Source organism: Mustela nivalis (assembly GCF_964662115.1).
Source record: "Mustela nivalis genome assembly, chromosome: 7".
Classification (NCBI taxonomy): Eukaryota; Metazoa; Chordata; class Mammalia; order Carnivora; family Mustelidae; genus Mustela; species Mustela nivalis.
In genome coordinates, this window is record NC_139026.1 from 88,745,120 (window position 1) to 88,773,022 (window position 27,903).

Consider the following 27,903-nt stretch of genomic DNA (forward strand, 5'->3'; position numbering starts at 1 on the left):
TACATATGTCAAAATGTATCAGGCTGTACACTTTACATATATGGTTTATTGCATGTCAATTCCACCTCAAAAAAGCTGCTAAAAATGTAAAAGATATAACATATGTATAGGATATAACAATAGTGGGCGCCTGGGTGGCTCAGTGGGTTAAGCCGCTGCCTTCGGCTCAGGTCATGATCTCGGGGTCCTGGGATCGAGTCCCACATCGGGCTCTCTGCTCAGCGGGGAGCCTGCTTCCTCCTCTCTCTCTCCTGCCTCTCTGCCTACTTGTGATCTCTCTCTGTCAAATAAATAAATAAAATCTTTAAAAAAAAAAAAAAAAAGGATATAACAATAGTGAAACAACAGAACATTCCTGTATCCATCACCCAGTTTAAAAAAGTAAATGTTACCAGAGCCACAGGGGTGGCCTGTGGTGTGGTGGGGTGGGTGGGTGGGTGGCAGTGGTGTGTGTCAGTGGATAAGCCTCCAATTCTTCATTTCAGCTTAGGTCATGCTATCAGTCCAGCCCAGGGCTCCCCAGTCCCGAGAACCAGCTAGATATCTTCTCCCTCTCTGCCCCTCCCCCGCCCCCTGCTCATGCTCGCTCTCTCTTTAAAGAAATAAAATGTTTCAAAAAGTAAAAGAAAAAAGTAAATGTTACTGTTATTTTTTAAAATTTCTGCCTTCCCAGACCTACTCTAAAGCCAGGGCTCACTTTTTTTTTTTTTTTTTTAATTTATTATTAAAAACAGATGACTGCTTCAAACTACTTTCTGTGTGCTTTCGGTTTTTAGGTTCCCAAGGATGAATATTCTGGAGACGATTTTTATCTAAATTAGTTGAGTAATGCAGCAGTCCCACACAGTCTGAAGTTCAAACTCGCCCTTTGAACCAGAGGGGAGCTGAAACAGTGACTTAAAAATAACCCCGTTGAGTTAGGAATGTCTGAGAGCCTCAGCCCAGAATGCAAAAGGGGTAAATTCTTATTGACTGTGGCCAGGCAAGCGCGTCTAATCACCTCCTGTTTTAAAATACAGAAGGAGAGGGGCCAAAGGGTAAGCAAGACGGGGACAGTTGCCAGCAGCCTTCCGGTTCCGTTTCACCAGGCTCCACCCACAGATTGTTTTCTTTGCAGATGTCATTGGAGGACCCCAGAGGGCGGGCGTAAGTGCAGAGAAAACTCCCGCAGGAAACTCGCAGTAGTTCGCAGAGAAGGAGAACTGCTTTGGAGTTAAGGGACTATAATCAACTTTCCTTCTAAGGGAAGCTGGGAACCCTCTCCCTTGGCTTCGTGAAAACTAAGCTGAATCTTTTGCCAAACGCCTATAAATTAGGTGAAATGGGCCCCTCGCCCATGATGTGACTTCAGCTGCGTCTCTCTCTCCCAACCGGTTCTTTTCCTCTGTGGCTGATTGTCCTTGGAGTGTGGCCAGAAAGGGTCCAGGGCTAACTGGTCTTTCTCTTTGGAGTGATGGCGCTTACCATCGTTATCCTCAGGCTACTTGTCTGCATCCTGGCATCTCCCATGTTCCTGCTGAACTTCCTGGGCTTGTGGAACTGGATATGCAAAAAATGGTTCCCCCACTTCATGCAGAGGTTCACCGTGATCTACAACGAGCAGATGGCAAGCAAGAAGCGGGAGCTCTTCAGCAACCTGCAGGACTTTGTGGGCCCTTCTGGGAAGCTGTCCCTGCTGGAGGTAGGCTGCGGCACTGGGGCCAACTTCAAGTTCTACCCGCCTGGATGCCGGGTGACTTGTGTTGACCCTAACCCCAACTTTGAGAAGTTCTTGATCAAGAGCGTTGCGGAGAACCGACACCTGCAGTTGGAGCGCTTCGTGGTGGCCGCAGGGGAGCACATGCCGCAGGTGGCTGATGGCTCTGTGGACGTGGTGGTCTGCACCCTGGTCCTGTGCTCCGTGGAGAGCCAGGAGCGCCTCCTCCAGGAGGTGCGCCGAGTGCTGAGGCCGGTGAGTGGGGGGTTGTGAGGGGGACTAGTTAGTGGTAACCACATCACCAAGGGCAGTTTTGTCAATTTCAGGTGGCTCAAACATTCAAACATAAAAAGTAAAACCACTAGAGAAGGCACTGTTGCATTTTTAAAAACCTTAGAGTCAGAAGGAAGCTATAAAGGGAAAGACTGATTCTGAATACATCAATTTTAAAAAACTACAGAGAATAAAAAAAAGTACCAAAACATAGAAGTATTTGCCAGGGATGACAGACAAAAAGATTAACTTCCTTCATTTTAAAAGACATTACAAATCAAGAGATCGATAGGATTTTTTATTTTTTTTTTTTAAAGATTTTTTTTTTTTTTTATCTATTTATTTGACAGAGAGAAATCACAAGTAGGCAGAGAGGCAGGCAGAGAGAGAGAGAGGAGGAAGCAGGCTCCCTGCCGAGCAGAGAGCCCGATGCGGGACTCGATCCCAGGACCCTGAGATCATGACCTGAGCCGAAGGCAGCGGCTTAACCCACTGAGCCACCCAGGCGCCCGATAGGATTTTTTAAAAAGAAGAAAAACACAAGAGAAAAATAGGCAAATGGGAACAGAAATGTAAATACAGATAACCAATTACAGGGGTGCCTGGGTGGCTCACTGGGACTCTGATTTTCTGCTGGGGTCCTAATCTCAGGGAAGTGGGATCCAGCCCCCACCTCGGGCTGGAGCTGGGTGTGGAATCTGCCTGGGGATTCTCTCTCTCCCTCTCTCTCAGCCCCTCTCTCACTTCATCCTGCCCTCTTTAAAAAAAGAAAAGAAAAGAAAAAGCAAGCCAATTATATGACAAAAATGCTCAGCCTTCCAAACAAAGAAATACAACACAATACAACACAAGATACCTTTTTTACCTATTATAATGTCAGAGGCTTTTAAGGTCAATATGGTATTGGGGTTTGTTTGGGAAGCAGTACACCCCATACTAGAGGCACTGCCCTCTTTGGAGGGTAATTTGATAATATTCAAAACTTAAAGTGAACACAGTCTTGTATCCAGTAATAATTTATCCTATAGCTATACTGCACAAATATGCAAACACTTGCCTATTTGCAAAGACATTCTGTGGAGTATTTGTAATAGCATAAACTGGAATTATCCTAAATGTCCATCAGTAGGAGGCTGTTCAAGTAAATGGTCACATAGCATAAAAGAAGAGCTATCTATGTTAATATGAAAAAATCCCCAAGAGATAATGTTACATGAAAAAAAGCAATCAAAGCATAGACTATTACGTAGTGTATAAGCCCACTGTGTGAGAGCTAACACACACACACACACACACATACATGTATATGGTAGTGGGAATGATAGACATGAAACTTTTTTTTAAAACACTTTAGTCAAAGAGTTATCCATCTATTTCAGAGAGACAGCACATGAGGGAGGGGCCGAGGGAGAGAGAGAATCTCAAGCAGACTCCACACTGAGCACAGAGCTGGGCATGGGGCTGGGATCCCACGAACCTGAGATCATGACCTGAGCGGAAATCAAGAGTCCGGCACTTAACCAACTGAGCCACCCGGGTGCCCTGAAATGTTCTGATTCTTATATTCAAGTGCTGGGTTCTTGAATCCTAAGGCTGGGCAGTAAATGGGTAAGGCTGGTAAGTGTTTTGCCTACAGCATTACTCCTACAAAGTAACGATTCCCTGTATTTTCTAGCACTCTCAATGAGATCGCATTCATGATGGTCCTCCCTAGCTCCTGTGAAGCCCTGGCTCTCTGCTGCATTTGACCAGGAGCTGTATTACACTGTCCTTTAACCCTCTCAACAGTCCTTTATAACAGATACTGTCTTCATGGTGTGAAACTTGCCCAAAGTTACACAGCTAGTAGGTCTGACTTTCTTTAACGCAAATATTCTCCCTTTTGCACCATATAGCGCTTGTCATTAGGGCCTTTTTATCTCTCCGACTTCAACACTTCCACCACTTTTACTGGCTGTTCTTCCTCTGCCCATCTCTAAGTTTGCCAGTACCATGCATACACAGATGGTTTCCAAATGTGAACATCTAGCCCAGATCTTTCTTCTGACCCCGCACCTTTGTATTCATCACTGTATTCAACCATCACCTGTACGGGTGACATGCCATCTCTAGCTTAACCTGTGTTACCCCAAGGGTGACATCAGCCTCCCTAGACCTGGGCCGCCTCCTGCTCTTGTCTACCTGTTCTCGTCTACGGAAAAAAAAAATTTTTTTAAACCACTCAGGAAATTCCAGGTTTTCCATTCTGAGCACAGGTTTTTAAGATTTATTTTATTGTTAGAAAGAGAAAGTGTGAGCACAAGCAGGGGGAGCAGCAGGCAGAGGGAGAAGCAGGCTCCCCACTGAGCAAGGAGCCAGATGTGGGACTCAGTCCCAGGACCCTGGGATCATGACCTGAGCCCAAGGCAGGCGCTTAACCAACTGAGCCACCCAGGTGTCCCCCTCAACCCAGGTCTTATCTGCCCCCTCTCAGCTGCCTGTCTGGGATAGGCAAGACTAGAGTAGCCAGAGTGTGACTGTCACCACGGGTTTTGGAGGGGATTTGCTCCCCACAGAGGTAGAAGGGGAGAAGACTTCCAAAGTCCTTCTGATAATGTAGAACTGTGTCTACACTGCACCCACATTTATAATAAATAAAAATCCCTGAATAAAATCCCTAATGACACAGTGGTACCATGGCTTCAGTAATGCTTTTAGATGCTTCAGTATTTTAATTCATCATAGAATTTACATCCTCGTGACAATGGTATAAAAGTATAAGACATGCTTGTTTAGTCTCAGGCAGTGCTGGGTGTGGATTCAGACTCTCCCACAGGTTTGCAAAGCAGAACCCAAGAAAAATGTTCAGATGAAGTAAAAAAAAAAAAAAATTTTTTTTTAAGAGACATTAAAAATTTTTGTACTTTAAAGGCAAACAACTTGGGTGCCTGGCTGGCTCAGTTGATAGAGCATGTGACTTTCTTTTTTTTTTTTTTTTTAAGATTTTATTTACTTATTTGGGAAAGAGAGTGAGCACAAGTGAAGGAGGGGCAGAGGGAAAAGCAGACAACCCGTTGAGCAGGAAGCCCAACATGCAGCTCGATCTCAGAACCCTGGGATCCTGACCTGAGCCGAAGGCAGGTTCTTAACAGACTGAGCCACCCAGGTGGGACTCGAGGTTGTGAGTTTAAGCCCCACGTTGGGTGTAGAGATTCCTTAAAAATAAAAAAGGCAAGAAACTGGGGGGAACATATATGGTCTTATACTAAATTACCTAAGGAGTAAGAAAACTCGTCTACGGCCATACCACCCTGAACGCGCCCGATCTCATCTGATCTCGGAAGCTAAGCAGGGTCGGGCCTGGTTAGTACTTGGATGGGAGGAGTAAGAAAACTCAACACCCTATTAGAAAACTGAAAAAAGACATCAACAGATCAAGCAGAAGAGAAGTCCAAATCACCAATAAGGTTTAGCAAAAAAATGTTATATATATTAAGAAATTAAAGATATGCATATTATTGAAAATGAAATACCATTTCACCCATCAAATTGGCAGGATACAGAGGAAAAAGTATAGATGGGAGTTTGTTGGAAACTGGCAATCACACCCATTGCTGGTATGAATGTAAACTTGCAATGCCTCTTCCAAAGGGCAGTTTGACAACCTGCACCAATAGCTTTAAGAAGGCACAGACTTGGGTGCCTAGGTGGCCTAGTCGGTTAAGCATCTGGGGTCATGATCCTGGGGTCCTGGAATCCAGTCTTGCCCATCACAGTTGGGCTCCTTGCTCAGTGGGGAGTCTGCTTCTCCCTCTGACCTTCCCCCTTCTTGTGGTCCCTCTCTCAAATAAATAAAAATCTTAAAATAAGTAAATAAGTAAAATCTTTAAGAAGTAACAGATTTTTGACTCAGCAGTTCCCCTTTTTTGCAAGTTATTTATTTGGAAATAATTAGAGATGGGCACAGAGATGTATGGATAAGGATAGTCACTGTAATAGTATTTACAATAATGAAAAGTTGGAAATAACTTCAATGAGAATAAGTAAGAGATGGTACCTGCAGTGCTATGAAATACTGTGTAAAGAGCTTTTATTTTTTTTATTATTATTTTTTAATTTATTTATTTATTTATTTGTCAGGGATAGAGGGAGAGAGAGCGAGCGAGCATAGGCAGACAGAGAGGCAGGCAGAGGGAGAAGCAGGCTCCCTGCCAAGCAAGGAGCCCGATGTGGGACTCGATCCCAGGACACTGGGATCATGACCTGAGCCGAAGGCAGCTGCCTAACCAACTGAGCCACCCAGGCATCCCTAAAGAGCTTTTAAATCACATTTTAGAATAATATTTGAAAACACAAATAAAGCAGGTTACAAAACAGAAGGTACATTATAGTCCTAGTTTTAGGGAAAAGATACATATTCATACGGTGTGCACACAAAGTTTTAACAGTAGCTATATTGAGATGATAGAACAGTGCTTGTTTTTCTTTTTCTTTTTTTTTTTTTTTAAAGATTTTATTTATTTATTTGACAGACAGAGATCACAAGTAGGCAGAGAGGCAGGCAGAGGCAGAGAGAGAGAGAGAGAGAGGGGGAAGCAGGCTTCCTGCGGAGCAGAGAGCCCGATGCGGGGCTCGATCCCAGGATCCTGAGATCATGACCCGAGCCGAAGGCAGCAGCTCAAACCACTGAGCCACCCATGCACCCCAGTGCTTGTTTTTCTATTTAAACTTCTTCATTTCCTAAGGTCAGCATATGGTCAAGGTAGTATTTTTAAAGATTTTATCTATCTATCTATTTATTTATTTATTTGACAGAGAGAGAGAGAGACAGAGATCACAAGTAAGCAGAGAGGCAAGCAGAGAGAGATGGGAGCAGGCTCCTTGCTGAGCAGAGCCCAGTCAACCCTGGGCTCAATCCCAGGACCCTGAGACCATGACCTGAGCCAAAGGCAGAGGCTTAACCCACTGAGCCACCCAGGTGTCCCATGGTCAAGTCAGTATTACTAGCCTCTATGAGCTGGAATGTCCAGGGTCAAACCAAACCTGATCTGACATTTACAAGCTGTGTGACTTTGGGCAAGTTGCTCATTTTCTTTGTGGCTCACTTTCCTCATCTGAAAAATAGGACTGATAATACTTACCAAATAAGTTTATCATAAGATCAAGCAAGTTGATGTGTGATAGGCATTCTTGCATCATGATAGCTAAACCTGCAGCAGTTCCCACATACCTTGCATATAGGAACTGCTACCAGGTTTAGTTGTCATTATGCATCACTTCTATGAACAGAAAATACATGTTAATTCCATTAGATTGGCAGCTCTGGATAAAACTAGACCGAAGGTGAGACTATTGGCCAAAACGGTGTCTTAGTAAGTGCTCATTTATCCATGCCTTCTCATAGAGTTAGCCTTTAGGGCCACCGAAATTGAAGATTCCATCATCTTATAAACCTGTTCTTCCAAAACTAAAATCTGTGGGGCTTTTTTGTTTGTTTTTTTCCTTTCTCAGGGCGGGGCTTTCTATTTCCTGGAGCATGTAGCTGCTGAGAGCTCAACCTGGATTTACTTTTGGCAACAGATCCTGCATCCTTCCTGGTACCTGCTGTTTGACGGGTGCCACCTGACTAGAGAGAGCTGGAAGGCGCTGGAGCGGGCGGGCTTCTCCGAGCTCAAGCTGCAGCACTTCTGGGCGCCGCTGTCCTGGGAGCTGGTGCGCCCCCACATCTGTGGCTATGCCATCAAGTAGCCTAAGTGGGGAGTAGAGGGCTGAACAGCTCATAGCTTCAGGCTACACTCTGACACTTCAACTACTAATTGGAAGAAAGAAAACTTTTTTTTTTCTTGTTTTTAAGGTAAAGTTGCATTTCATCCTTAAGAATTTATGTTATAACTTCTTCAGCCATTTTCTTTTGTCTCCCAGGGAATCAAAACCAAGCCAAAGCAAAACAGGGTTCTCCCTTAAAAGGAAACGCTGGGCTTTCATAATTGAAGTTTACTATTATCCCCAAACTTTAGTTTATGGGATAACTTCAAAATCCTTCTGGTTTATATGGCTACCTGGCAGATTTTCATTTCACCCCTCTCTTTGAGAGCTTGGTGCTAAGAGGCAGTGAAATTACTCAAAAGAGGATTTGAAAAGGGAGAAGTGACAAGATCTTGAAACTTCACAGACTGAACCAGGGAATACTGATTAGTTGAAAATCCAAATCTCAACAGCCCAGGTCTTTCTGAAAGAGAAATCTGAATCTGTTTGTTGTTCTTAGTATCAGCAGGGCTGGTGTTCAGAATTAATGGACTAGGAAGCCACACCTAGCTCTGCCCAGTGTTGTTTTTACTCCCGCAGTCCACTGACGTTTATTTTCCTGCATTCCAGTCTTCATTTTTTTTTTATTACCATATAATGCAATCTTCAGTACTTAAAGATTGTACTTGACATATTAGTGTATCCAGAAAAATAGCCGAGGCACTTAAGATTCTTGAGTACATTTTCCTTATTATGTAGCATATAGTTTGCTGTCTCCTGTCTTAAATTGTAGGCCAACTGTAGTTAGGAAAACCTTGTTTAATTAGGTACGCTTTGTAAGACCCCCTAAAACCTAGGCAGCCTGGGAGTCTGTAGAGAAATAGATACATATTTGGGGGATTATTCTGACCAAATTTCCAATCCTGTCCCGAGATGATTTCTTTGTTCCTTGCCATCGTGGAAACCTCTGAAAATCATAAGTGCTTTGAAAACAAGTGTTGAGGGGCGCCTGGGTGGCTCAGTGGGTTAAAGCCTCTGCCTTTGGCTCAGGTCATGATCCCAGGGTCCTGGGTTCGAGCCCCACATTGGGCTCTCTGCTTAGCAGGAAGCCTGCTTCCTCCTCTCTCTCTCTGCCTGCCTCTCTGCCTGCTTGTGTTCCCTCTCTCACTGTGTCTTTCTCTATTAAATAAATAGATAAAATCTTTAAAAAAAAAAAAGAATAGCATTTTCAGCAACTGTGTGTATTTTAATAAAGTTAGTACATTTTCTATAAAGTATAATGACTTTACAAAGGGACTATTTTAAATATGAAATCAATCAATAAATTCACATTGATTTTAGAGATGGAAATAAATGGTTTGTGTCTTTGCTGGCTTGGCTTCACTTTTTTAATGTCTCTTGGAGGGGAAAATTAAGCTATTTGAACATATAGATTTTTCTTTCTACTATCAGGTAGCTAGTGGATTTTAGAGAAAGCAATTTGGGAAGGATCAGAGTGAGTTTTGGAAGGTTCAAGCCCAAAGACCCTCACTTATAAAATCCATAGAGAAGAAAGAAAGGACACTTAACTATTCTAGCTCTCTCGAATGTGAAGGCAGTTACTGTTAAGGTGAGGTTGGGACCTTCGTCTAAGGCCTCCTGAGCTCTACAACAGCAATCTCCTCCCTCTACAGTCTCCCCAAAGGAGGACCCTCCTTAATCAGCCACCTCACTATTGGTTAGGTTACTCTAGCGACTGAGAAATTGTAAAAACCATGCATTGACATGCTGATATGTTACCAGCATGTAGGAAGATAATACCAAAGTACTAGACACATTCTTACCAATTCCTTCTTGTCTAAGTGGCATGGAAAATATTATCCTCACATTCTGTACAAAACTAAGACATGGAGAAATAAAAAAAAAAGGAGTTTCTCATATGCCACAAGTTACTGAGTAGGTGTTAGAAGCCCCAGTTCCCAGAACTATAAAACCTGTTTCGACATGATTGGGGCCGTGTTACCTATGCACTGCTTTCCTCCCCAGGCCAAGACGACACACGTTTATGGCCATTCCAACACCCCATGGAAGTGACCTAAGCCCCTGCAAAATGGAAACAGAAAAACGTAAAACATGTCCAACGTGCTGGTTAGGATTTCTCTGATGGCAAGTGGCACAGCTCTCAACCAAAAAAGGCTTAAGTAGAAAAAGGGCTTTAAATACTCAAGTTAGTGAAAAGACAGGGTCAGAAAGCCTCAGGCACATCTTGAGCAAGGCTCAGCTGAAACTCCCTGATGTCACAGCTGCCCTCCTGTCTGCCCTAGTAGAAGTAGGTGCCAATCTTCATGCTTTCAGAGTCCGCAACCAGTAGGAAAGATCAAGTCTATTCTTGCAAAAACTCCAACCAAAGTTATGGATTGGGTCTCAGTTGTCTCGAGTTGACAATACGGAGCACAAGCCATGTGTGAACCCATTCTAATGTTTAGACCCGATGGATTATGCCGCATGGCTCAAGTGCAGGTCACAGCGCCTCATTCCTGGGGCTGAGCACACCCAGACCACATGAGCTGAGACAAGGAGAGCTGTATATCCTCGAAATGAAAACAGGGCCAGTGACTGGGAACAGCAGGAATGCATGCTCGGAGCAGGCACACCACAGGCGGCCCCTAGAAGCACATCGCATTTAGGTCAGACCCTCTGCCTTCTGTCCTGTGGTAGGTCACAAAGCACCACATTGAGAATGCTGGCTTCTCAAGAGGCTATACAACAAGGGAAATGAAAAACCAACGACACTGGCTTTGGCACCAAAGTGACCAACGTCAAGTCCTGGCTGTGTCCTTTGTTGGTTATGTGACCTCGGACAAGTTATATCTCTTGTGTCACCTTCCTCACCTGTCAATGAGGGTACTATCTTCCTACAGGGTTATTGTGAGGAATTAACGAAGTGAAGCACATTCACATTCAAGCCTTCACATTCAAGAGAGTTAGAATCTGACCCAGCCAGGGAGGAGGACCACAGGCTTTCTTGAGGAAGTAATATCCAACCTGAATTCCAGAGGATATTAATACTGGGGCATAAGAGAACAGCTTGTGCCGTAGACAAATAAAAGGAGGAAACACAATCTGTTTGAGGAACTGGCAGGGCCAGGCGGCATAGCTGGTGGGGAGAATTGGGAAGGAGAACTACTTTTTCCATTAGCTTCTTCCTTATCTAGTTAAGCCCCGGGATCCATGAGCACGATAATTGACTTCAACTTAACAAAACAAAACACCATTGAAATTGCTTTTATTTATATTATAAAACATTATGGTCCTAAGTCTTCTAATATTGTAATGGTTTCTTCTGAATTCCTATATACTTCAGACTTGAATAGCAAGTGAAGTGCACATTGCATAATAGTTCCTTTTGGACTCTTGAACCTTAAGAGAAGACTTTCCCTTCAGTGTTGCTTTAGAAAACACAGAACTTAACACAACTGAAATTCTTGTTAATCTGTTAAGGCACTTGAGAGTGGAATGAATCACAGCTGCCCAATGTCAACAAAAGCAAAAAAAACACACAAAACAAAACTGTTTAGTAAGCATCATTTAAATGACTTCAGTACCTAAAACCAAAAGTATTCAAGCTACTTTAAAGAATAATCAGAACCATGGAACCACTGGAATCAAGAACAGAGGTCATGTTCATTGAGGGCACAGGAAATGAATGCAGAGTGACCAATGTTCTCAATTTCTAGTCGACAAACATAAAACAAACAAACAAACAAACAAACAAAAACAGAGCAATTGGCTGACCAAGAAAGGTATTATTTTGTTCCTAAAAGAAAGTATTTGGAAACCTGTAAAGAATTACATAGAACCAAGGGAAATTGCCATTCAGAATTTACCATTCTAAAAATAAAAACCTCTCACATCCAACAGCCTTAATTCAGACTGTGTCCTTCTCAGTCTTTAAAATGTGTCTGACACTGATGTCAACCTTTTCCTTGGAATGATCCTTTTATTCCATGACTCTAATAGCTAACAATATAACTGTCCATGTATTATGTGCATTCTTTATGCCAGGCACCAACTTTTTTTTTTTTTTTTAAGATTTTATTTATTTATTTGACAAAGATCACAAGCAGGCAGAGAGGGAGAGAGAGAGGAGGAAGCAGGCTCCCCACTGAGCAGAGAGCCCAATGTGGAGCTCGATCCCAGGACCCTGGGATCATGACCTGAGCTGAAGGCAGAGGCTTTAACCCACTGAGCCACCCAGGTGCCCCCAGGCACCAACTTTTTACACGATTTTTTTTTTTAAGATTTTATTTGAGGGGGAGAGAGCATGAGCAGGGGTAAGGGGCAGAGGGAGAGGGACAAACAGACTTCCTGCTGAGCAGGGAGTCTGATGCAGAGCTCAATCCCAGGACCCTGAGATCATGACCTGAGCCGAAGGCAGATGCTTAACTGAGCCACCCAGCACCCCTACCACAATTATTTTCATGTAGTACTCATAAGTCTACAAGGCAGGGAAATTACCTACAACTGACAAATGAGACCAGTGGGTGTTCTATCACTTGCCCAAAGCCACATGGGGAATGGTCATACCAGTATACATACCTACATAGTTTACCTGATTCCAAAGCTCAGGCCTCCGCATGATGTTGCAGTGCTTCTTGAGGTCTTCTGGAACCCAGGTCCCTATAGGGGGGCCATTTATTGTGAATGGTCCCACAAGACTCAAGGGAAATGAAAGACCAACGACAGTGGAGTTTCTTCACATGGTGCCTTACTTGGGTCAGTCTGTTTCAATCCCTTGAGCATGCCTTATAATCCTAGGTTGTGAGCCATCACCTATTTGAAAAAGATTCTTAAACCTCAGACTTTTGCCATTCCTTTGATATTGAGAATTGAACACATCAAAAACAAAATTCAAGTTTATAGTAGCAATGTCCACAACAGCCAAACTATGGAAAGAACCTAGATGCCCATCAAGAGATGAGTGGATAAAGAAGATATGTATGTGTGTGTATATATACATATATACACAGTGGAATACTATGCAGCCATCAAAAGAAATGAAATCCTGCCATTTGCAACGATGTTGATGGAACTAGAGGGTATTATGCTGAGTAAAATAAGTCAATCAGAGAAAGACAATTATCATATGATCTCCCTGTTATGAGGAATTTGAGAGGCAGGGTGGGGGGTTTGGGGGGGTAGGAAAGGAAAAAATGAAACAAGATGGGATCGGGAGGGATACACAAACCATAAGAGACTCTTAATCTCGCAAAACAAACTGAGGGTTGCTGGGGTGAGGGGGGTAGGGAGAGGGTGGTTGGGTTATGGACATTCCAGAGGGTATGTGCTATGGTGAGTGCTGTGAAGTGTGTAAGCCTGATGATTAATAGACCTGTACCCCTGCGGCAAATAATACATTATATGTTAATCAAAAAACCCCAAAAAACAAAATTCGCTGTGTCTTTCCTTAAATAAACAACACTTTCTAATTTCTTCAAAACCTATAATTATTTCCCAAGAACCAGATAAAGAGATGCCCTTCTAGAAAGCATTTACTGGCTATTTCAAGTAGCTTCCTCCTAGAGAAGTCTCTTAGCATTCAGTAATACCCATGGCTGTTATTTCATACCACTAGTCTCTTCTTCCTTTCTTCTACATGCCAGACACAGTGCTTACTAGATAGCAGGTGCTACCAAAGTATTTACCAATTAATTCATTATCAAGCCCTGCCTCTTCTACATACCTCTCAGATGGTCCCTTCTACTGCGTTTTCACAGCTGCCATCTTGGTCTGAGAACTAAGCCCCAGCTGACTATACATACAGACCGAGTGTGGACGGATGGAATGACAAACCATTTCCATGAGAACTTGCTAGGTATTGCATGATTCAGGGATAGGGCAGAGAAGTAGCTCTAAGGTAAGGGGAAGATACTACATCTGGATATGGTAGTGGGAAAACATGCCTTTTGCAATGAACTCAGCCTTCTTTGCCTTCCTTCACCCCCCCACCACCAACCTAGGATGGAAAAACGGAAGCTCATAACTTTCCTGGGGCACAAACAAGTGGTTCCCTAGGAAAGCACGAATATCTGAGCCAAGTCACAATCTCTCATGCTAGAAAATGCTTCAAACGGGTCTCCATGCCCTCACCACCCATCTTCAAACCCATAATTTCCAAACATTTTAGCCACTCCTATAGCTCAACATCATAAAGGAAGTTCCTCAGTGTGAAGTTGAACTGAGGTTGCTCAGCAATGTTTAGGAGCACCTGTCAACAGATATCTCAATACTTCTCCCAGCTTCGCGGGGTTTGGGGTCAACATTTGAATCCAGATCTCATCACTGCATCTTACCAATATTTTGTTCAGTTAGTATAAGATGAGACCACCCCCTACAGCTCCCGGCATTCTTTTTTTTAAAAATATTTAATTTATTTATTTGAGAGGTAGAGAGAGACAATGAAAGAGAGAGAGCATGAGAGGAGAGAGGTCAGCGGGAGAAGCAGACTTCCCGCTGAGCAGGGAGCCTGATGTGGGACTCAATCCCAGGACTCCAGGATCATTACCTGAGCCCAAGGCAGCCACTTAACCACCTGAGCCACCCAGGTGCCCCAGCTCCCGGCATTCTTGTGAGGATGAAGGGCATAAATACAAGAGGTGCTTTATAAACTATCAAATTGATGGTCATGTGTGCTGGAGTTTCTTCACATGGTGCCTTACTTGGGTCAGAGCCTGGCCTCCGTAAGCATTTGTGAGAGGAACATAATGGAGTTTATCTTGCTGTGTAGGAAGAGATATTTTACTTCTATAAATGTGGTCCTGGAATTCCCATCAACTGCATTATCATATACCATGTTTTCTGGAGATTCAGCATACCTTTTCTTTAAGATTTTATTTGTTTATTTATTTGAGAGAGAGAGAGTGCACAGGCATGCAAGTACAAGTGGGGTGGGGGGAGGGGCAGAGAGAGAGAAAACGTAAGCAGACTTCCTGCTGAGCACAGAGCCCAAGTCGGGGCTCACTCAGGGCTTGTCCCACAACACTGAGGTCATGACCTGAGCTGAAACCAAGAGTTGGACACCAACTGTGCCACCCAGAAGCCCCACAGGAGACTTGGCACAATTTTAAAGAATTCTCCCATAAAAAATAACTTGGCATAGGGGTGCATGGGTGGCTCAGTGGGTTAAGGGTCTGCTTTCGGCTTAGGTCATGATTCCGGGGTCCTGGGAATTGAGCCCCGCATCAGGCTCCTTGCTCAGCAGATAATATGCTTCTCCCTTTCTCTCTGCCTATCTCTCTGCCTGCTCCTGCCCTCTGTCAAATAAGTAAAATCCTTAAATTTTTTTTCAAAAAATGACTTGTCAAAGCTCTAATTTTGGCATCTAACAATAAAAAGTTTGGCACCTATGTGAGATGCTGCAAAGAACTTCTACACAGAGTGCTAGAAATGCAAACGTCATTCCCCAAATCCCTTTAATCTTTATTTTACCTGCAGGTAAAATACCTGTCAGCTCACATTTTACCTGTCAGGCTAACCAGGCAGTATTAGGACCGTGAAAGCAGCAGCGCTCAGTTCAAATTCCATCTCACCTCTCAGGTTATGGGAACAGATCATTTACTCTGATCCCAGAAGAAGAGTTTCTTTTCAATTTTATTGTTCACCAAAGCTTAGGAACAAAGAAATCTAAAAACCTTAAAAAAAAAAAAAAAAAAAAAAAGAACGGGGCGCCTGGGTGGCTCAGTGGGTTAAACCTCTGCCTTCAGCTCAGGTCATGATCTCAGGGTCTTGGGACGGAGTCCCGCATAGGGCTTTCTGCTCAGCAGGGAGCCTGTTCCGCTCCCCCCCCTCCGCCTGCCTCTTTGCTTACTTGTGATCTCTCTCTGTCAAATAAATAAATAAATCTTTAAAAAGAAAAAAGAAGAAGAAAATGCTGCAATATTAAAATAAATATGTAATATTTATTTGTAAATATAAATGTTGCCATATGTCAAATTGCTTATCAATCCATGCAACCTCATCTGCCCAAATGTTGAAAGTGGGAGAAAATGTGGGAGAAAGTGGGCACAGCTAATAAATCATTCACAATCAGCCCGCAGTTTTGCTCTTGGGCTTTTATTTCCCTCCCTTCGTATTCTGGGAAGGAGGACTTCTGGGACTCTGACTAAAATTTTCTGAAGAAACGTTTGCCTTTTGCTCACACAGCCAGTGCACACCCCTACCTGGATGACAGATTATGTCTGAAAGTGTGAGGATGAGGTAAAAAAAATGGTGCCACCAGGTATCAATACTTAATTTTTATAGGGGCCTAAGAAACTTCTTGAGAATCTGATGAAAGGTCTGGATCCTCTCCCTGGAAAAATGTTCCTACAAATAAACTTACCATTTCTAGAGGAAAACAGACATGCCTTGCTCCTGGTCATTGTTTCCAAATTGCCGCATATGAAAATTCAAATGCTGTAATCCTATTCTTGAAAGAGCCTTTAGCCTTTCACCACCCCCACTAAACCTAGCTTTCAGCCTAGAGACTTCTAGTGCTGCTGCCCTGCCTCAGGCTGTCTCTGGCTGCCAGCCAGTACGGTGTCCCGTTTTGAACTAGGCTGGACAGCAGACAAAAATCAGTCCATCCTCACACTCCTACTCATGCCTCCTTCTCCGACTGCCATACAAACCTGCCGATTTCTGACTGTGGGGTCTCCTTTACCCCTAATCTGCTGCTGCTTTTTTTTTTTTTTTTTTTTTAGATTTGAGTAAATGGCAAAACTATTCTTGTCACTCTCACTCAAGCTGGAAACCAGGACATCTTCCTGGCTTTCTCTCTTCCTCACCTCCCACAGCCAGTCAAACTCTGTTCCTTCCCTTCTTCCCCCAACATATCTGCTCACATTCCTCCTTACTTGGATTAACTGGCCTCAGCCTGACCCCTCCAATCCTCCCATCTGTCCTCGGTGCTATTCTCTGGAACCGAAATTTAAAAGTCACTTCCTGCCTCAAATCCTCTGATGGCCTCTCATGGCTTTTGGATGAAACCTCAAAATCCTGAGCCTAAAATGCAAGGCTCTTATGATCTGGCCCCACTAGCCGTGTAGGTAGGTCCTCTACAGGCCACTCCCACCCCTGGCTCTGCACCCTGTGCTATGTGGGCTGTGTGTTCTGGACCTTTCCACAGGCCATGCCTGCTGCCTCAAATACCCCTACCCCCTCTCCTCTTCACCTCAAATGTACTTGTTCTCTAAAATATCCCGTAAGTCACTTTCTCCAAAAAGAACTTCCTCCTTTCTCCAGGTTGATTTTCAGGCCCTTCAGCCAAGCCCAGGCCTCCTCCTCCCACCCCCACAATGTGCTGCCGTGTGACACTACTCATCTGTCCCCCATGCCTGACTGGGAAGCTTCTCAGGGATAGGACACCAGACTTAACTCGGCTTCCTATCAGCAGCGCTCAATCTCTGCGAAACGCACGAACAATTTCAGCCATTTGCCTCCTCTGCTGCCTCAGAGTATGAGAACTGAGTTAGACTTTTCAGGGCTGCTCAGAAGTCTTGAGATTTACCCGCAGCTGCCACAGGGGCCAAACCTTGACTATGCTCATCTCCACACGTCTCCTCTCAGCAGAGGACTTCACTGCTCACTTCAGCCGAAGGAAAAACATAAAGAGAGCCACTCAGTGGGTCTGGAAATTTAAGAACCTCACAGATGCCCCTTCCTGACCAGAGCTGCAAGGCCAGCCCTGGGCTCTGGAGTCATCCCTTTCAGGTCTTTTTTCTACCAAGTTATAATCCTTTTGCTTCTTCACTCTTCCCCTATGTTCAAATTATCTAAAATCCACACCACCTTCCTCCAATAAAAACAAAACACCAAACAACACAACAACAAACTCAAAAACTTAAAAACAAAACAAAAAAAACTTAGCTTTGCTTTCTCCTGAAACTATTATGCTCTTTTTCTCCCTGTCAAATCTCTTAAAAATACCAAATTCAGTTTTGGGGTTTTTTTTCCCCACTTCCCACTCACTCCTCAAACCATTATCATTGGGTTTCCGGCCCTATCTGAAACTGTTCTCCACAAACTCACTGCTGTTTTCCAAATATAAAGGCCTGTAGGAGCTCTGTAACATCAGATTCTTGTTTCCCTTCTTGAGATCTTCCTCCTTTCTCCTGTGTATCTTCTTGACCCTCTGGCTGCTCCAGCTCCAGCTCCTTTGCTGCCCTCTACCTCCCCAGGATTCCATTCTTAGTCCTTTCCGTTCCTACGGATTTCCCTTAGTGGAGTTCCACAGAGCTGTCCTGTCCAATTCCCCATCAACACCCTCTCGGGGCCTTTGGGGCAGACTGGCTGCTACTGTGCCAGGCCTACGTGAGCCACGTTAGTTTGCTATTGCTGCCATAAGAAATCACCACAAACTTAGTGGTTTAACACAATACAAATGTATTATCTTACAGTTCTGGAGGACAGAATGGGTCTCACTGGGCTAAAGTCAAGGTGCTGGCAGGGTTGTTTTCTCTGGTGGCCCTAAGGAGGATCTGTTCTCTTGCCTTCTCCAGGTTCTAGAGGCTGCATGGGTTCCTTGGCACATGGTCCCTTTCTCCATCTTCAAATCTCTTTCTGAAACTGTCTGACTTTCTTGCCTCCCAGTTTCACTTATTAGGGCCCTTGTGATTATATCAGCCCCGCCCAGACGTCAAGAACAACCTCCCCTCTCAAGGTCAGCTGGACAGCAACCTTCATTCCATCTGCAACCTTAATTTCCCTTTGGCATGTAACATAACACATCCAACAGGTTGTGGGGATTAGGATGTGGATACATCTGGGAGTGGGGAAGAGGAGGAATTTTTCTACCCACCATCTCAGCTAGACTGGACAAGAAAGAAAAGGCAAATATGTAAATGATAGCAGGCCCTTCAGGGAGGCGCCCGACTGGACTAACATAGAGCTGAGGTGAGAACATTGCGGAATGGCAAATAGTTGTGGGAAGAATTGAATGAGGGATACAAGGAGCAAATGGCTATCTGTACACTCTAGGTTTCAAAAAGAAAATTAGGCTGCATTTTATAAGACAGTTCATGTTTGTCCCTGACAAATCTCCCCATGCTAAAAAGACCATTTCTATTTCTGGAGCCTTTCAATATTAATCCCTTAACTCAGAATCCTTTGATGAGCCTGAGGATATTGTCCAACCTTCCCCAAATTTTCCAGGAGCTTTAGAATTAGGAAACCTAACATACGATTTTTAATAATCAAAAATGGCCCTAAACAAGTGAAAATATTTTGGAGCTCACTCACAACACATGAAATGCTACTCAAAACTACTGTGAGATACCATTTCTCACCTATCAGAAAAGACTTCAAAAGTCTGACCACACATTCAGTTGAGCAGGCCATGGAGAGATGGACATTTCCAGAGAATGCTGATGGGAATATAACTTTGTACACCTCTTGCGGAATTTGGCAATATCTAGCAAATATACCTGCATTTACCTTTTGGCTCAGCAATCCCACCTCTAGAAATTCATCCTAAGGCTACACTTTCAATAATATGAAACACAGATGCACAAGATAATTCATTATAGCACTGCTCGCAATGTTCCCAAGCTAGGTGTTCGTACATATGAATGCTTGAATAAATTACAGCTTCTGTAGTGGAGTTCCACACACCTGTAAGGCAGGAAGACACACAGAAGCTCTATGAAGTGATAGCATGTGATTTCAGGGCGCTGTTGTTAAGTAAATAAGAGCTATGTTAGGTAAAACTATCTACGGATGTTAGGTAAAACTATCTATCTTCTCCATAAAAAAGATGGGTAAATAAGAAAACACATTTGTACGTGTTTATTTTTGCAAAAAGAAACTTCAGAAGACTAAAGGAGACCCTTGGTTGTCTATAATGGGTGTGTGGGAAAAGAGTAAAAATAAAGGGGAGAGAGAAGTGATACATAATTAACTGTATTCTTTTAGCTGTTCTTTTAGTTTTGATTTTGGGAACCATGTTGATGTCTTACATAAAATACACAAAAGAATGTCTCATGTAAAATAAAATGAAAAATGAAGGGACCCTAAGATGGAAAAATTTTAAAAAACATCTAATTGTAGGGGCACCTTGGTGGCTCAGTTGGTTAGGCGTCTGCCTTTGGCTCAGGTCATGATTCTGGAGTCTTGGGATCAAGACCCTTGTTGGGCTTCCTACTTCTTCCACTGCCCCTTGCCCCACTCATGCACTCTCTCTCACTCTATCAAATAAATAAAATCATTAAAGCACACACACACACATCTAATTATATTACAAACTGTATTCCTAACCATGTTGATACAGGAGGGGGAAAAAAAAATCACCCCAAGTAGCTTTTGTTCCAAGTAACTTAAAAAAAAAAAAAACAACTTTATTAACATAGAATTCACATATCATAAAATTTAGCTAAAGTATACAATTAAGTGGGTTTTGAAAAAAGATTTTTAAATGTATTTGAGAGAGAAAGAGCATGACCAGTGAAGGGCAGAGGGAGAGAATTCTTTTTTTTTTAAGATTTTTTTTTTAATTTATTCATTTGACAGAGATCACAAGTAGGCAGAGAGGCAGGCAGAGAGAGAGGAGCAGAGAGCCCAACTCGGGGCTCGATCCCAGGACCCTGAGATCACAACCTGAGCCGACGGCAGAGGCCTTAACCCACTGAGCCACCCAGTGCCCTGAGGGAGAGAATTCTTAAGTGGACTCCTGGCTGAGTGCAGAGCCCAATGCAGGACCTGATCCCAGGACCCTGAGATCAGACCTGAAGTGAAGGCAGATGCTTAACTGACTGAGCCCCCTGGGCACCCCTACTGGTTTTTATTATATTCAGAGTTGTGCAACCATCATCACAATCTATTTATTTATTTATTTATTTATTTATTCATTTATTTTTAAAGATTTTATTTATTTATTTGACAGAGAGCGAGAAAGCACAAGCCAGGGGAGTGGCAGACAGAGGGAGAGGGAGAAACAGGCTCCCCAACAAGCAGGGAGCCCAGCGAGGGGCTAGTTTTCAGGACCCCAGGATCATGACCTGAGCCAAAGCAGATGCTTAACTGACTGAGCCACCCAGGTGCCACCATCACCATTGATTTACAGTTTTTTCATTAACCCCTGCAAAGACTCTGTAACCATGAGCAGTCCCTCCCTATTCTCCCCCCACTGTCTCAGAGCTCTAGGCAACCACTGATCTATTCTCTTTCTCTATAGATTTGCCTATTCTGGACATTTCATATAAAGGGAATCACACATCATACGGTCTTTTGTGACAGACTTCTTTACTTAGCATGTTTCCAAGATGCATCTATTAGGTACACATAACAGTATTTCATTTCTTTTTATGCCCAAATAATATTCCATTGTATGGACATATCACATTTTATTTCTCCACCAAATGATGGATGTTTGACTTGCTTCCATTTATTGGCTACTGAGAATAATGATGCTACGGATATCTGCACACAAGTTTTTGTGTAGAAATGTGTTTTCATTCCAAGTGATTTTTGAAGACTGTATTTTGACTATTTTCCCTCTGACAAAAAAGAACTATAAAAATATTTAATAGGCTTGTTTTTCACAGAAGTATGGGTCAGAAATTCTGAATTTTTTGAAATGAATTTTTGTGTGCTCTAGAATTAAGCAAATAAATAAATATCCTGAACATAGTAGGAGCCAGTTCTCTCAGAGAGAAAGGAATCACAAATATGAAAAGGGGAAGACTAGAATGAACCATGTGGCACTGGGTTGAACATGGAGATGTTACTACTGCCTTATGATTTTAATATAGATACATAGGAATAGAAATAGACATAGATATAAATCCTAATTCTGTCTGCTGACAGGGTATAGAAGTAATGACACTCCAGTAACAATGAATACCTCTAATGCCCAGAACTTGGTTTCTATATACCACTCTCCACTAAAATGAATCCGGGCTCCATAAAGAAATAGCTGATTTCAGGGCTGGGGCAGAAAAAGTACAAAGTTAGCCTGGAACACCTTGTTATGCCAGAATATAAAGAATAATACTTGAAGAATGATGGGGTCATGTCAATAGGACATAGAAGCCAGCTTAAAGGGGCTCCTACTAGCCAAATCTGGGGCAATGAGACCTTCAAAATAAATAATGATAGTAATGGATTATAAGCCACTGAATGAAGTTGATAGTCATGAGTCCAAACTGATATAAATGAATAATTACATAGGAAAAGAGAAAAAAAATGCAGGGGTGGGATCACCTGGGTGCTCAACTGGTTGAGCACCCAATTTTCTTTTTAAGATTTTAAAATTTATTTTACAGAGACACAGTGAGAGAGGGAACACAAGCAGGGGGAGTGGGAGAGGGAGAAGCAGGCTTCTTACTGAGCAGGTAGCCTGATGTCGGGCTCGATCCCAGGACTCTGGGATCATGATCCAAGCCAAAGGCAGCCGCTTAATGACTGAGCCAGGTGCCCCAAGCATCCAACTCTTGATTTCAGCTCAGATCATGGATTCAGGATTGTGGGATTGAGCCCTGCACCAGGCTCCATACTCAGTGGGAATCTCCTTGGGATTCTCTCTCTCCCTCTGCTCCCCACCCCCTAAGAATGTGCACACGTGCATGCTCTTTCTAATAAATGAATCTTTTTTAAACATTTAAAAAAATAAAATAGGGAAGAAGGGAAAACAATTCCTTCTATTAGAATGCCAACTGAAAATTATAAAAAGAATGATGGATTTATAAAATTACCATCTGGGAAACATAATATTAATTGATTCGGGCAAGGATCATCAATGGGTGCTGAAATTAATGTGTATAAGTCTGATAAATAACTGTATTTTTATAATACTTAAGTATCTCCTCACAAAATACTTATTTAGTATAAAGAGAAAAAAAATGGTAACTTTACAGTAGAGAAACTGGCAGACAGCACATTTCCCACAGAAATTAGCAGTTGAATTGGTAGATTGAATAAAGATCACCCTCACTAACGCAGCTGAGCATCAACAAATCAACTGAGGGCATGAGCGGAACAAAAAGGCAGAGGAAAGGTGAATTTGCTCCCTGCCTATGCCAGGACATCCATCGTCTCCTGACCTCAGACATCAGTGCTCCTGGTTCTCAGGCCTTTGGTTTTAGACAGGGACTTACACCATTGCCAGCTTGCAGATGGCAGATCATGAGACCTCTCAGCCCCCACAAACACGAGCCAATTCCTACAATAAATCTCATCTATAAGTATATATACATGAATATAGGCATATGTGTATGTATGTATGCATATATATCTCCTATTGGTTCTGTTTCTCTAGAGAATCTTGACTAGTACAATGACTAAGGAAATGTTCCAAGTTAAAGGAAAAGAGACTTGACAACCAAACACAGTATGTATTCCTGAATGAATCTTAGACTATGGGAAAAAAAGTTGTCATTAAGGTCATCATTGGGACCTTAACTGGTGAAATATGAATAAAACCTCTTGCTTATAGTATTACAGCAACACTAATACTCTGATTTTGACCATGGTACTATGGCTACAGAAAAGAATGCCCCAAATGCCTACAGAAGTTTTTAGGGGGTAGGGTGAATCAGCACGCGACTTGCTCTCAGATGGTTCTTAGGAAGAAGGGGAGAAATTTGTCTTTGGAAAAATGATAAATCGAATGAGGCTCAGTGTTAACACAAGGGAACCTGGGTGTCGAACGTGAGGTTCTGTGTCGTATTCTGGGAGCTTCTCTGTAAATTTGAACTTACTTGAAGAATTAAAGTTATAAGGAAAAAACCATGAATGCTACCTGGTCCTCTGTGCTCATCTTTGCAGTCAGAAAGAGGCGGTGAACCAGGACTTCCCCAAGGCCTCAAATGCTGGAAGGTTCGGGGTACAGCGGACGCCAAAGCAGCGTCCACCACCAGCCCTTCCCAGGCTCGTGCTTCCGGCGCATGCGCAGGCGCAGGCGCAGACGCAAGGCAGAGGCTCACTCAGCACCTTCCTCTGCCCGCCTACCTGCCCGGCCCTCAGATTGGCCAAGGGCGTAGTGACATCACGTCCTTCACAGGTGGGCACTCGTGCAGCTTCGAGGCTCTCCAGCAGTCACAGGTGTGAGGGTCTGGCCTCCAGGTGACCCCAGACAGGCCCGTGGCCCCTCAACCCGGGATTCAGACCCCAGTGGGTGCCCCTCTTGCAAGTGCATATTCCTTAAAGACCAAACTCTTGGTCTCAGATGGCTAATAATGCCCACTGCCACCCATGCCCAGTGTTGTAACAGTGGGCCCACTTTGCTCTTGATTTGGGGTCCTGGAGTCAGGTAGTGAGACTCAGAGCCATAGAGGGAAGTTGGGAGCTCCCTGTGAAGGCAGAGTAAAAGGAAAAGAAGTTCTTCAAAGACTTACTGGTTCTTTAATTTGAAAATCTAGTGTTGTGGTCCAGGTGCTGTTACTAGTGAGTTTCCAAGCAAGGGATGTGGAAACCTCGGCCAATACCAGCTGGCCACACCCCCCTGGGGTGGGACAGCGTTGTTTCTGGGCTTTCCTATTGTCAATTAGTGGGAAATTGAACATATACGTGTCCTGGCCTTACAAAGCCTCTTCTGATCTACAGCTTCCTGTGAAGGAACACCAGGACACAGCAGGTGGTGTGGTTTCCCAAAGGTATGGTTCTTAGGCCACTTACCAGGTTACAATTTCTGATGAAAGCTGATTCATAGGATGAAGTCACCGTATTTGAGTTTTTAGATGAAAATGGTGGGTTGCACGGATAATGGACTGAGGTGCTTGCTAACCATGGTGATTGTGATTCTAGTTGCTCTTGCAAGTTTCCCTCATTCCTGTGTAGACAAGGAAGATTATTTCCATTGTCTAGCATAGCATGTGGTAGGTGCTTGGTAAATATCTCAATGACTTTATAATGCTCTGCACATTCTGAAGAGTTGCAGTGATCACTCTCCCATCACTTGTAAATTTGGAGGTAATTTTGCCTATGTTGGCACTGCCATTGTTCTTTACAATAGCATTTTGTAAAAGTATTCTCTTACTGTTTGTGGAAGAAGTCCCAATGATTGAGGTTCCCAATGATCTCAAATGCTGAGCAGTGAAAAGAGACTGAATAACACGTTTATGATCTGTCTTTATTCCGTATTCATGGAATTTGATTATCATCACCTCTCATTACTTTTACCCCTTACCCCAAACAAAATGAAATGATTCCATAATGAAAAGGGTGAAGGAAACATCATGTTTATTTCAATTGAGCAGACAGGCATGGATCAAGCAAATTGAAGACAGATGAACATATGATCAACAATATACTGGGAGAGGATAAATGGATTTTTAATGATTTTCAGCAACCACATTTATCCCCTCCTGTTACTAGAGAGAAAAATGTCTGCAGATAACCAGTGGTCAGCAGATGAGGAAGAAGGCCAACTCTCCCGACTGATCAGGAAATCTAAGGACTCCCCCTTTGTCCCCATAGGTAAGTACAAGCCTTGACTGGATACTGGAGAACTGTTTGTAATAACAATGCATTTATCCAGTATCTTTGAGAAATGAAATGTTTTCTATCACTTAAAGTTTTTCAGGTAATTTTATTTCTTTAACTCCCATTCATTAGAGGTCTATCTCAAATTACTAATTCCTAGCCACTCTAAGTGGACCACACTGAATGAGCTTTAATACTTCTGTGATGACTCGAGATCATCAGCAGCATCAGCTTATTATATTGAAAGTCTTAGTGACCGAGATGTATAGGGGTCTTTGTCCTCTAACTCCAACCTTTAAGTTCTTATACCCAATTGTTTACAGATTTTTCTGTTTCTTCCATATAATATTAAGTACAATCAAAAACTTCTGCCTCTAGTATTCTGTGGCATCAGAAGCTAGATACACAAGTTTAAAAGAATTGTGAGTCAATTCAGAGTAAGGAGGCTCTGAATGAAAGCCTAGGCTACCTACCTGTCTGTACACTTGAGAGCATGAACTTTGTGATGTTCAAGTTCAATGGCCCTTTGTGCTGGTTTCCTGATGTGTTCCAGATGTTGAGGTTGATGGTTAAGTAAACTCTAGATTAAAGAAGTGTTATTATAATTAGACCTGGTCTTAGCCTCTTTATCCTTCCCCAACACAGACTTAGTGTGTTTACATTTGGAATAATACTGTATGTATCTGGACTTAAAAAAAAAATTCTAAGCACCAATATTATGTTTTAAAACCTAAGCTTTCTGTTTCTTCTTTTGGATGCTTAAGGTAATCTAAGCATTATTATATTCTGCAGCCATGACTCTTTCCTAGTGTTCATTTGGTCTGGAAACTATTAAAATAATTTATTTAAATAAGACTTACATTATGTAAGTTATACTGACGTAAGTGATTAATTCATTAAAACCTTCCCAATAGGTATGTTATTGGGTTTTCCTTGTCCCTGCAAATCTAGCAACTTCATGTCATTATTTGCATATAAAAAAGAATCAAAATTTTACTTTATTATAATATGTTGTTTAGAATTTAATTTGATTAAAACTTGATAATAGCATCCATAAAAAATGGAAGCAAATAATATTAGAGTGATTAATTCATCTTTCTAGCATTTTTAACTAGAAAAACAATTCATAGAACTAGGTGCCACTTGAACAGATCACTATCATGAAGAGACATTAATCACTGTGCCTATCATAAATTAAATTATTTTTCCAGAGACATTTAGGGTGATTAAAGTAGAAAGATAAAAGTGTTTCCAGCTAAATTCAATTATATACAAACTACAGAGACACTATACGGAAAACAGTAAAGGTTCTGACTTTCATCTCTGAAGGAAACAAAACCAATTTAACTAAGAACAGAGCCTTGATTTGATAAGGGAAGAGAATCAAGTTTTTGCTAGATAAATAAATGATAAAATTTGAATATATATTGATGATTAGTTTAGCTGTGGTTATTTTAATAATATCTACTATGTATTTCTTGCTGCAGGATAGTGTCCTGCACAGAGAACTTACAAAACATTTTTATTTATTAAACAACTTCCATCATTACAATCTATTTGTACTGTTTCAAACTGTCTTATGATCACTGTTAAGGTCTGTGCATACATTACATATATACTGAAGCTCTGTGTTGATCATTTGTTTTTGCTCCTTTCATTTAACATATTCGTGTGTACATTTCTGTGTATTAGCACTGCCCATACTTAATATTTTTTTCACAGCTATGGCAGTCATCCCTCTGTTTGGGTCATTTCAGTTTGCTGTTATTTAGTTTTGCTGTTGTCCAGTTTTTCCTCATACATAGTGTAGCTTTGTGTCAACTTCTTGATGTTTCTCTTGCTTATTTCCCAGGAATATGAATTTCCAGAGCAGGAAGCACGTTCAGTTTAATACCACTTATTATATATTGTCAGCGTTCTTAAGATGGGGCTAAACTTACAGAGCTTTCAGCATGGTACCTGTTTGTCAATGTATCTATTACTGTTTTTTGCAGTTTTTGTTTGTCATTTTAATTTTTATTTCATTTGCTAATCAGCCTATAAAATATACACATAAATGCAATTATTCTCTTACTTCCATCTATTAAATGGGTTCTGAAAGAATATATCCTCACCCACCCGTAGAGACACACGTGTGCCAACACAACTAATCAAAACTTGCTATCCTACATAAATACCAACTGCATGCTATATATTAACAACAAACATATGGAAACTGGGGGCGCCTGGGTGGCTCAGTGGGTTAAAGCCTCTGCCTTCGGCTCAGGTCATGATCCCAGGGTCCTGGGATCGAGCCCCACATCGGGCTCTCTGCTCAGCGGGGAGCCTGCTTCCTCCTCTCTCTCTCTGCCTGCCTCTCTGCCTACTTGTGATTTCTGTCTGTCAAATAAATAAATAAAATCTTTAAAAAAAAACATATGGAAACTGAAATAAAAACATTACACTATTCATAATCACTCCAAAGAAAATGAAAATACTCCAAAGCTTACATACATGCTTAGCAAAACATGTATATAATCTGTATACTGAAAATTACAAAATGTTAATGAAAGAAATCAGAAAGGACCTAAATAAATGTGAAGACTACATGCAGTATTGTGTCCATGGATTGCAAGACTAAATATATAGTAAAGAAGAATATAAATACAAAGAATGTGTGTCAGTTCTCCCCAAATTGACTTACAGGTTTCGTGTAATACCTTTCAAAATCCCAGCAAGGTTTCTTGTAGGTAAGACAAGCTTACTCTTAAATTTATATGTGGGGGCGCCTGCGTGAC

At 42.3% G+C, this 27,903-nt stretch overlaps 1 protein-coding gene and 1 long non-coding RNA gene across 6 annotated transcripts in view; one reads left to right on the top strand and one right to left on the bottom strand.

The window, feature by feature from the left end:
• Window positions 1–1,142: 1,142 nt before the first annotated feature.
• The window catches only part of LOC309869733 (HIG1 domain family member 1C), a 39,777-nt gene continuing 13,016 nt past the window's right edge, over window positions 1,143–27,903 (top strand). The window contains exons 1-3 of one of the 5 annotated variants that reach the window (XM_082741324.1): window positions 23,622–23,705; window positions 24,248–24,297; window positions 25,019–25,120. In XM_082741324.1, the coding sequence (XP_082597450.1) occupies window positions 25,027–25,120 (94 nt within the window). In that variant the 5' untranslated portion in view covers window positions 23,622–23,705; window positions 24,248–24,297; window positions 25,019–25,026. Of the gene's footprint in view, window positions 1,952–7,459; window positions 9,068–23,127; window positions 23,706–24,247; window positions 24,298–24,373; window positions 24,391–25,018; window positions 25,121–27,903 lie in introns of those variants that run through there. The other 4 variants (XM_082741326.1, XM_082741322.1, XM_082741323.1 and 1 more) reach the window with 4 other exon arrangements.
• LOC309869742 lies at window positions 23,445–27,041 on the bottom strand. Its single transcript, XR_014314341.1, has 3 exons — window positions 25,600–27,041; window positions 24,320–24,473; window positions 23,445–23,994 (listed from the first exon to the last, which is right to left on the bottom strand). It is a non-coding gene; the product is annotated as an uncharacterized lncRNA (long non-coding RNA).